We start from the raw sequence: 11553 nt of genomic DNA, 5'->3' as shown, positions 1-11553 counted from the left end.
TATTGAAAGTAAATAAGGAGAAGATTCAATGATTTTATATTATTATAAGAGTGTTTATAATGTAAATTTAGAAATTTTTATTTATTCATTATGACTTAGATTAAGTTGGATTTATAAACTAATTTGTATTAATTTTTCTTAATTTTATTGCTTTAGACTTACTTTATTTCAACCATTAATTTTAAAAAGTTTAAAATGAAAATTTTGAAGAAAAATATTTCTAATGCTACCAAAACATTCTGAACTGCATCGTTAATGTTAGAAGATTAGATTGGTGTAACCTACATAGCGTGATAACACTCAAACTAACGTTACTAACACCAAAATATCTAAAAAGGTTATAAGTGGCACAAAAATTTTAAATCTAGAAAGTTTTTTTATAGTTAGCACATTCATCTCCTAAAATTCTCTCTCTTCTTGTGAACATTAAGTTGAAGAACTTACATTTTTAAGAATTAAGTGCCTAGTTCATCAATTTTCATGTAGTAATTGTCAAAAAATTTGGAGAAAATACTAACTAGCAAGTGTATTAGGTAGTTGTAACAAGTAATAAAATTTAAAAATCAATGTGAGTCTTAAGTATCGTCCTTAGAGATTAGGTCTATCAATTGTTACTTCACAAATTAATAACTAGTTGAGCTAAACAAATTTATAGAGATTTTGAATCATTTAACAAACAAAAACAATAAAGTGCATAAATCAGAAAATTACAGCAAAACAAAACTACAAATTTAGAAATAAAATAATGTGTGAATAAAGTTAGGATTGATTTCCCCTCTTTATCAATTGCAAAACTAAAGTAGATCTGAACTCTAAGCTCCTTAATTGATTGATGATCAATGTTACTAGATTAATCAAAGGACAATTTCTTGTCTCATTGATTCTAATATCTAACTAAAATACCCTAATTCCTTAGGTGTAATTCAATCAAATATTGCATTAGGCATTACAAATTAAGATATCACAAGATCACGAATTCTTATCCCCAAGATATCCATAACCTTGACATTCAATTCAAATCTGAGAAATAAACTCAATTTTCATTGATGAAGATTCCTCTAAGTTCAATTGAATAAATGATTAGTTCACAATTGCATTAAGGAAAGAATTAAACATTCAATACAATCAAAGTCTTAAAATCCAGATCCACAATCAATTTACAATTTCAAAATTGGATCCATCATTCCTTAACAAAAAGAAATCAGAACATGTTCCTAAAAGAAAAAGAGAGAGAAAGAGTAGAAGAAGAGGAGTTGTAGAATTTCTTCATAAATCTAATCTCCAGTCTGATTCCTCAAGGTCCAGAGCTTGGAAGTTGCCCCTAATCTCCCTCTCTAACTCTCCTAAGGTGTGAAAATGAAAAAATGAGAAAAGATTAGAAAAGATCCCAAATCTAAACTTTCAACAACTTTTTATAATTTTCCCACCTTCTTCCACGTTGACACTTTAATCACTGAGAGTAATAACATTGAAAGCCTTCCAAAAGCTTCTAAGGCTGAAGTAAGAACTCAAAACATCCAAAGTTAACACTTAAAAAGTCATTTTCAAAATTCTGTTATTTTGCATGGACACTTTCAATGACTAGTGTCTACTTTATGTGTTCTGTGCAAATAAGCCTTGCGTGTGGCTACTTTAAGTGACCAGAGTGAACGCTCGAATCTATGGATGGCTACTATCAATAGTTAGAGTATACACCCAAATCTGCACGCAGGTTCTACATGAATTTGTTATTGGAGTGTTCACTTTCAGTACTTAGGGTTGCACTTAATTTTTATGGATTTTCTTCTTCAAAATGTTAACTCTATGCACCTAAAGTTGCTACGCGTAGCACATATCACTTTATTCTTGATCTTTTAAGCTCAAATCTTCCACTTTCTTCAATTGAATCTTCTTCAATCCTTATCCTCAAAACTCTTAGCTTAAAATCTCCTGCAAAACTAACAAAATTACATCAGAATTCTATTAAATTCACACAATTTGAATTTATTAAAGACAAATATTGACTTTATTGAATATTTATATATTTTGTGTAGTTTTCACCTTCCAAATTACATTTTCTATCAAAAACAACTTAAAAAATTACTTAAAAACTTAATAAAATTTGCATTCATCAGTAATTTTGTATTATTTTTTTTTTGTAATTTTTCTTTATGTTGTTATGAATCACTACACTTTAGAGAAGGAAGAATCTAAACCTAACTTGTATGTAATCTGAATTTTTACTTTTAATTTAAGAATATTTATTTTAAATTAATTGTTTAACTTTACTTTTAATGCCTCTGTCCATTCATAATGGATCATATATTTCTAGTTAGAATTGTAAGATTAGGATATGAATTAAAAATAAGATAAAATAACATGATTAAGGAACTTTAGAAATTAATGCTTGTTTCAGTTAAAAATTTATAAAGAATTAAAGTTTGTAATTTAAGGTAAAGATTGTTGAGTCAAAAGAATTAACCTTCAATTACATTAGAGAATTTAACATTCAATTACAATTTTAAGACTTGAATCATAATAGAGATTATGTTATTTAAGTGAAGGTTTAGTGAACTTACGATCTTTATTGCTTTTTGATAGTATTAATTTTTCATCATAAGAGTTGTAATGAATAATAATAATCATAAAAACACTTGTTATCTCATTCTGAATTTTACAACAGAATTTATTTGAGGTTTCATACATTCTTTAAAAAAATTGATATTTTATTCAAATTGTTGGCCAAATAATAAAAAAAAGTAAGAAATAAATAATTGAGTTGCAATTATTATGATCACAGTATTCAACTTATTCATACTATAAAAATATCAGTATACTTGGCGTCATTTACTCTCAACATCATGCACCTTAACCCTACTAGTTCCCTATTGCTTGCGAAAACTAGCATAAGCATTTTGAAGCTATAACTTAAGTGCTCCTTAAAGCTTCCATTTTATCATCATTTCTCATCAAATGTCAAACGTAAAAAAGTGATAAACAAGGAGCCAGAAAAATAAAAAATTGCTGAGTAAGCGATGTCATAGTGGAGTTTAACAATAATCAAAGACCGAAGTGGGCTCAATGCCACAAGCTTAATGCTGTTTTTTGTTGGGGGAAGTGGGGGTTATGTAAATCTTTTAGCCAACATTTTTATGTACCTATTGTCTTAGTAGGATGCCAATTTGAATTGATTTAGCAGAGAGAAGGTGGGATCAGGCTTCAACATTAAAACATGTTTGAGACATGTTTCATCACACAAAGGTGCATGATTGCAAAAAAGAACTATCAAATAACGACATATATAGTAACTTCTCTTTTATTTTTAATTTTTCAGAAAAAAATTGTAGTCTTGAATATGAGCAGAAAATTTTATTGTGATCAAATATAAATCTAAAAATGGACTTAATGATGCAGGGAAAGAAGTTCCGTCTTACCCAAAGGGCCAGAAGAAAAAGAAATGAACTGTATTTGCTTGCACACACGCAATTTCTTCTTGAATTTAAATACGGAGTTTTCATCATGTTTCATATTGGCAAGCTATCGCATCATAATAATATCCTCTGAAAGTTGCCTTCTAAAAATGAGAAAGCAGTGTTATGTCCCTTACACATGTTTACATGTATGCTTTGAATTTGATATAGGAAAAACACTTTTAAAAAAGTTATCCCATAGTCAGAAAAGGAGAAACAGGAAAATAATGCAATGAATCTTCCTACCAAGTTTGACCTTACTGACCCGTTAAAGTCCTTGGATACCAATAAAAGTGAATCTTTATATATTTCAGAGTTTTATTACATGGACCATACTTATTACTGCATGTATATATACTCACAACTATAAATATGTGGGTCCAACATTCATGTCTCACGTAAGTCCCTCACACGGTTATAGATGTGTTTATACTTCATAAACGCTCTCCTGCATGTCAGAATTTTTATTTTCGTTTTGTCGCTTATTTAATTTAATTGTGGTCGTGTGTGATTTTATTTTAAAACAAAGAAAATGTAAGCTTCCTGCCACCGTGTTTCAAGAATTATATAAATAAATATCAAGCAGTCTAAACTTTAAACTCAATAGGACTTAATTTGAGACAAGACTAACATATGTATTAAGCTTCAGAAAGAAGATACCCGTGTGACATTTTCTCACCATTTTTACAGAAGCTGTCAGCCCGAAAACAGACCTTACGTGCAGTTTCTCTTATATATATAGCTTTATACTTATATAATACAAGGCTAGTTAATGTAGCTAGAGTATATATAATTAATATTGCTATCTTCCTATGGAATGTTGTCAGCTCCATGGTGTATAGAGCAGTGGACAAACCGATTGTTTTCCTTATCATTAGCATCACCTTGGGATAGGGATGGATTGTAAGAATACCATCTGGACCAAAAGAGATAGTTGAGGAAGTTGAGGAAGCTTAGGGCAGCTAGTAACCAATAGAAAAGGTCAAGCTTGTCTTTGTTGAGATTGTTGTTATGGAGCCAACCACCAGTTGAAGAAGATGAAGTGATCTTAATAACCAAAGAAACCAAAAGTGAGCTCAGATAAAAGCCAAATGAGTAAGAACAATATGTGATGGCTGTAAAGAATGTCTGCATCCCATTCAAGGACTGTTTGTAGAAGAACTCAATGAGGCCAACAGCAGTAAACATCTCAGACAAGCCAAAAATTAAGAATTGTGGGGTAATATAAAAAATGGACAAGGTTTTATTGAGATTCAGAGCTGCATCTCTTCTCTTTTTCTCCATAAGGGCAGCTGAAACCATGGAAAATGTAGCTAGAAAGAGGCCAAAGCCTATTCGCTGCAAAGGTGAGATTCCGGACTCATGACCAGTGATTTTTCTGGCGAAGGGAACAAAGAAACTATCATAGAGAGGGACTACAACAATGAGCAAAATGTAAGGTATGGCTTGAAGCGACGCTGGAGGGATATTAAAGGATTTGGTGAGATGGGTGTCCATTGCACTCGCTTGTTGGACTGAGAATGTTTGCAATTGTGCTAAAATTGTGTTGAAAACAATTGTGCATGCAAATATGGGAATAACTGATAGTAATATCTTTGCTTGTTCAACTTGCGTAGCACTGCACAATCTCCAGGGGCTTTCCGTTGTGTTACTGCCACTCCCCTCTTGCACTCTGAGACAAGCCTTGTCCAAGAACCTGCATGAAATTAAATTAATTAAATAGCTAATTTCGTAACCACACGTAACAATTATTTTTTTCCTTTTTTAGGGCGATGGGGACAAATTAAATGAGAATATTAATTGGCAGAAAATATACACACACACATACATACCTGAACTTATTGTTATGTTGCCAACCAACACTGTTCTGACTTCCATGAAGCATTTGTGGGTTAGATGGGCATATCTGCTTCCTTTTCAATATTGCAGCCACAAAAACCTGATAGGGTAATAGTAAACTGATTGTTTAGCGAAAAGCCCTACGAATCAATACAGTTCTATTATTGGTTTTTTTATTAGTTAAAAATCAGCATCATATATAAAATCGTTGTATATAATTATTTATATTTTTTCTTTTTACTTCTTTATCTTTTTTATATAAATATTACAAAAATATATAAAATAAATAACTAAACATGTAGCAAAAAAATGTTAAAAAATAATTGAATATCATATCGGACACATCACAAAACTAACCCTTTCCTATATTACGTGTAACTCAGCAAACATCACTCTTGTATATGACAACTCATATACTAATTTTCTATTTCTGAATTGACCATTGCAAAGATAAACTACTGTACACTTCCAACTCAGATGCATAGAATGTTTTATGGAAAAATAAATATAAAAACTCTAATACTTTAGTTCCAATGTATTATCAGGCACGAAAAAGCATTCATCGTATAGACAATAATTAACCCCTATCTGTATACCATTTTCTCTCAGATTATATAGTAAACAAAACGTATATGGCTGACATTTCACTATGCTACGCTCGCAAAATGAGAGAGTCGTGTTAAGAGAAAGAAATAAAAAAGGCAAAAATAATTTTTATATAAACAATGCTGATTACATTATAATTTTTTTTATAACGTTTTTTTCTTCTCATAACACACTCATTTTCATTTTAGAGTTATCAACACAGAAGGGCTCCTTACAACTCTATCTTTTAATTGATTTTTTTTTAACGCTTATCAATATATTTTGTTACATTGGGATTGGAGTTTGTTTATTCTTTGCTATATTATGAGATGCACACGATGGTATTATACTTTGAGACGGAAAGAACAAAGATGGTTTAAGAATTCATACTTGAGCAATGGGGATGAAGATGTTTCCTCGTGGGGGTTTGTTCCTATAATATAGAGTGCCACATATCAAGCTTATCAATCCCATTGCCATGACAGCTGCCGACACCCCAAGGCCAGCATCCATTCCAGAATGAGTTTGAACCCAAACAAGAATTGTTAGAGCCACAAGTTCTCCAACGGAGAAAGCAAAATATGCTGCATTGAAGTAAGCTGATAGCTTCTTTAATTGTTTAGGGTTCTCTTGATTGAATTGGTCAGCTCCATGAGCAATCATGTTAGGCTTGATACAGCCACTCCCTAATGCCACCAAATATATTGCTAAAAAGAATATCATGGCCTTAATGCCCTTAGCTTCTGTGCAGTGTTCTCCATCAATGAACATATCGCATGGGGGTGGCTTCAATTGAGGAAGATGAGCTTGGACCGAGAGCAATATAAATCCCTATAAAAGATCCAATTGTTACGGTTTTTAAAAAAACATGTTCTTTACCTCTTTCACATCTCACACATGCAAAGGCACACCCTATTTTCTTCATAGCTAGTTGGCCAAATAGTCCAAAACTAATTTTTTTTTAAAAAAAATTAGCAATTATATATTAGTAAATGACTGAAGATTCCTTTCTCATTAATGTTGGCTGAACTTGGAAGGTATATATAATTTGTAGGGCAATAAAAGTAATCCACTTATTCTGGTGGGTCTCTCAATACAGATGGAGAGACAAAAAGTATATGCAAAAGAATATTCATAAAAAAAATATTGACTACCGATTTATTGTTAAATTAATTTTCGTCAATATAGATTTTTCTAACGTACGTAAATTGAATTATTAATATAAATATTTTTAATTTATACTAACAATATGATAAGTTATAGTAACATAATTTTATTAGTACAAAATTTTAGAATTATATATTACCAATGCACAAGTGTTAGTATAATTAGTACATGTTTGAGTATATATATAGTAACAAAAATTATCTTATCACTGTTTTCTATTTTGTAATGATTATAAACAGAGGCACGCGTGGTCACAGACACAGAGAAGGTAGCTTACAGAAAGTTCCACAAAGCCAAAGATGAGGATGGTCCAAAAGCTCCCAAGATAAGAGTCTGATAGATAGCCACCAAGGAGGGAGAGGAGAAAGATAGTTCCAACAAAGTTAGTGACTATGTTGGCAGACCGAGACAAAGAGAAGTGCATCTCATTCATTAAATAAGTTATGAGGTTGTTTCCCACTGCAGCTATTGCCATTATTTCACATGCCTGAAGCCCTGAAATTATATATCCATATATAAACAAGAATCACAGTATAATAAAGCAAAGTCAGGAATCAGTAGCGTACAAGAGATAGCAGATAACACGCTAGATATAAAAAGTAAACTAAATGAAAATGAAAACCATAATCTGTCTCGATCAATATATTGGTATGCATAATGTTGTCATGGAATTAAAGTTGGCAGATCTCCAAGTGATTTCTCATATAACAAGAACAAATTAAAGCAAATAACTAGCAATTTTGGTTACAAATTAAGAAGTTTGACTAAACTTGGAAAGGCAAGGACATAGATTAATTAAGAAGAGGCATGTACGTTAATTAAGAGAAAGATAATTGGATATATAGCATGCACAAGCATACCAAGAACAAAAGCAGCAGCTCTGGTTCCACCATGCTTGCTAGGATTAGAGGGTCTGCCTTTCCAGTCTACAGTGTGGATCACACCACATGCCATTCTCGTGCTCATGTTGTCTTCCATTCACACTCTTGTTGGTGCTGATTCAAACTTGTAAATTTGAAGCAGACGGTTGTACTCAATTTGAGGGAATTTGGTCCCTAATTTATAGTGCCATTGCCAAGCACTTGTGCTAGGGTCCCAAAATGAGACTCAACCTAGGCAGTAAAGGACACCAGAACTTACTAGAAAACTGGTTTCAACTGCTCTTCTTTTACTACACTATCTTACAAAAGAGTGATTGTTGAGACTTAAATTTTTTATTATTAACCTCCATTCATAAAGTATCAATTGAGTCTTGTCTTATTATCTCTTGTGTTTTGCCCTCGACGCTCATCTTGTTTTTCATAATTACATAGAAACATCATACAAAATAGAAAGGGTGAGTACATGAAACCCATAAACTATTTCTCAAAGAAATAACACAACACTAATAAATAAAATAATCATTGCTATTGTATAAGATTTTATGGCTTATCAAATTTTGATAGTTTTCATTTTTGTTCCTCAATGGAGTAATCGATTATCCATTATTACTTTAAGTTTCATGGTTGAACAATTAGAAGTTCTACGCCTGCAGTCTAAACAGTGTCACATGGTACATTGATCATCTTTATTGTGTGGATCATCAATCTATGTGGTTACTTCTAGCAATGCACACTCAAACTAATCATGGAATGCACGAGTATTAGTCAAGATAGTCCAACATTATTCCTTTACAACAACACAAGATAGCTAGTCTTGATCTCTTACTAGTGCTTAGGTACCATACTATCCCCAATATTGGTCGTAACTTGACCAATCTATTTTTTGTCCCTCGCCGGTACTAGGTGTGTAGTTTAACCATTTTGTGTAATTATTATTATTCTTCTTGGTACATTATGGATACTTCTTTTGTAACCCATCACTCTCATTTCAAGAGAGAAAGATTCACCATCATGGTTTGTCCTTAACTTGAAAAATTCATAACTAATTCAGTTTAAATTAAAAGATCATGTAACTAATTTTTTTTTTATTTTTCTTTAAGAGTCTAATTTTGTATTAAAAATATAAACATAAATTAGGAAGCTAAGATATAGATAACATACCTTAGCCTTCTTCAAGAGTTCATTTGTCTTAATTTTTAAAAAATACAATAGAAAATACATTTTTAATTCCAAATTTAATGAAACAAATTTTTATTTACTTCTAAAATAGTCCTTTACTAAAATTAAAACAATATAAAATTTATTCTTAAAATATCCTTAATATTACTTAAAATTATAGTTTATTTTTATAAAAATTACAATTAGGTCCATCATAGAACCTAGTCATCAAGTTTTTAGATTTTTCTAAGATTCTCCTAGGACACACTTATCCTAATTCTGTAGGTACAAGTGTCCATTAATAGAGTGTGAGTTTGATTTTCTTTCTACTTGCTAAAATATCCGGAATATGAATTTAATTTAAACTTTTCCTCACAAATTTAATTTCGATTTGAACTCTATTTATTTTCTTCTAGGTCCTATATCACTTTCACTCAAATTTATATAAAAATTTCATGGCCTATATAGTTCTAGGAATGTTTTAACAAAATTTGAAATTTCAATTAAAAAAATAGTGTTTCCATCAAAATTAAATCGTAATCTTTGTAGAAAATTTTTGCAATAAAATGGTATAGTAGTTTAAAGTTAAAAGAAAAATTCTTAACTAATTTCAACATATAAATAACTTCCATTATTAAAATATCTATTAAAGTAGAAAAAAATTAATAATTCAATAGAAGTAGTAACAATGATTTCTATGATTAACAACAAATTTTGTAGAATTTCATTTTATTTCTTTTAATGAATAAGTTCTAATTCTTTTAGACCAATATCTACCAATTAAATAAAGGGAAAAGAGATTTTGTTGGCTCAATAATTCAATTAGTATGGGTATTTCCTTAACTTATGACTAAGCACTCCTTTCTCTCACTTGGATTTAACTAGTTTTTGTACAACTGTTAAATAGCCCTTTGTTCCTTTCTTCCTAACTTGAGCTTGACACCTTCAAAGGTCCTCTCCTAACCTCCTTTAAATCTCTTTTTCGATTGGAATTGGTGGAATCCTAGGGGAAACTTTGAAAATAGCTTAGAAACTGTGGTTTTTTTAAGGTGTGCCTTTTCTTGATTTTTGGTGGGGTATATGGTGTAAGTGACTTGTGGTTGTTCTTGGGGGAAGGGGCATAGACTAGGAATTTATTGTGGTGTCAAGGGACCCTGATTGATATTTTTGAAGAAAAATCTAGTTCTTGCATGATTCCTACTTATTTTCACAAAATTTTCATATTTTGAATGATGTTCTTATCCTTATCATTTTTAAAAGATTTGTCTCCCTTTCTTTTGCCACTTCATGCCACTTGTAAAGGCTAGGTCCAAAATATCTCATCCTTTCATTAAATTCAAGTGCTTAAGTGTATGGATGATTTGTCCCTAAATTAATGCCATAGAATTTAACTTTGATTCAAATTCTTTTTCATTAGTCCACTTTCCATGTAGAGTTGACATTGCTATATTCTTGTGCTTGATCTTAGCTTATCCCTTATCATTTTCATTTTAGACCTACCATATAATATGATAAGTCCATATTTTAGAGAGTTTTATGACTTATTTTTATATGCTTGGCCCTTATTTGATAAGATTTTTGCACTGATTTACTTGTTATGTTAAAATTAGCATAAAGAGGCTTCTAGTATAATATTGATGTTTTTTTTGTCATAATTAGATGAAAATTGATTAGAAAGCATGGTCATACTCAGCAGAAAGCACGATCTTCCTTCATAGAATCTTTCATGACTGCCAACCACTAATTAATGAGAAATTAAAATAATGCAACCTCTAATAATAAACTAATCAAGAAGAACCTAGGGCACATGGTTTCATCTTTACACTTCTCTATGTTCTCCTTTAGATTAATTCTAATTTTGGTTTCCTTATGATTGCCAATCACTTATACTAAATCTATTAACACCCAATGATCATGCAATGTTAATAGCCTTTTCTCTAAACTATCACCCTTAATGATCATGAAAGGTAAAAGGAAGAGTAAGCATAAAGTGCTTATCAGTTGTTAATTTAATAACTGTTGAAAGAGAAGAATTAAACGTGATCTACCTAATCATTTATCTCGTTTTACCCTATAGATCCATTAGGTATATGTGGTACGACCGCTTACAATATGATTAATTATGATATGTTCAAGAGTTGTCAATTCTAACATACAATTATAGTGCAATAAGGTAACACTAATTAAGAATGGAAACACAAAATTATCATAAATAATAAAAATCCCATAAAGTTATTCAAAGAATCCACTATAGCCCTAACTATGAATTTAGCTAGACATAATATAAAAGAAAATCAAAATAATAATAAACTAATCTAATCGAAAAGTAAACACAAACTAAATGAGTCGTTAATAGAGAAAAGATGATGAGAGCTTGTTACTTTCTCAACAGTTGCACTAAACGTGAAATTTATAAGCAAGTGTACTAGTATTGTTGTAGCAAGTTATAAAATCTTAGAATCATGTTTGAGTCC

General features: G+C 30.8%; 1 protein-coding gene across 1 annotated transcript; it reads right to left on the bottom strand.

The window, feature by feature from the left end:
• Positions 1-4259: 4259 nt before the first annotated feature.
• LOC113851964 (protein NRT1/ PTR FAMILY 4.3-like) lies at positions 4260-7994 on the bottom strand. The gene is made up of 5 exons (XM_027482232.1): positions 7901-7994; positions 7318-7535; positions 6264-6704; positions 5282-5388; positions 4260-5145 (listed from the first exon to the last, which is right to left on the bottom strand). Exons 1-5 carry the CDS (start codon positions 7992-7994, stop codon positions 4260-4262), a joined length of 1746 nt encoding a protein of 581 aa, XP_027338033.1.
• Positions 7995-11553: the final 3559 nt, after the last annotated feature.

This window comes from Abrus precatorius, unplaced genomic scaffold, assembly GCF_003935025.1.
Source record: "Abrus precatorius isolate BTA unplaced genomic scaffold, Abrus_2018 Scaffold10, whole genome shotgun sequence".
Lineage (NCBI taxonomy): Eukaryota > Viridiplantae > Streptophyta > Magnoliopsida > Fabales > Fabaceae > Abrus > Abrus precatorius.
This window is presented reverse-complemented; position numbering and strand designations above follow the sequence as displayed.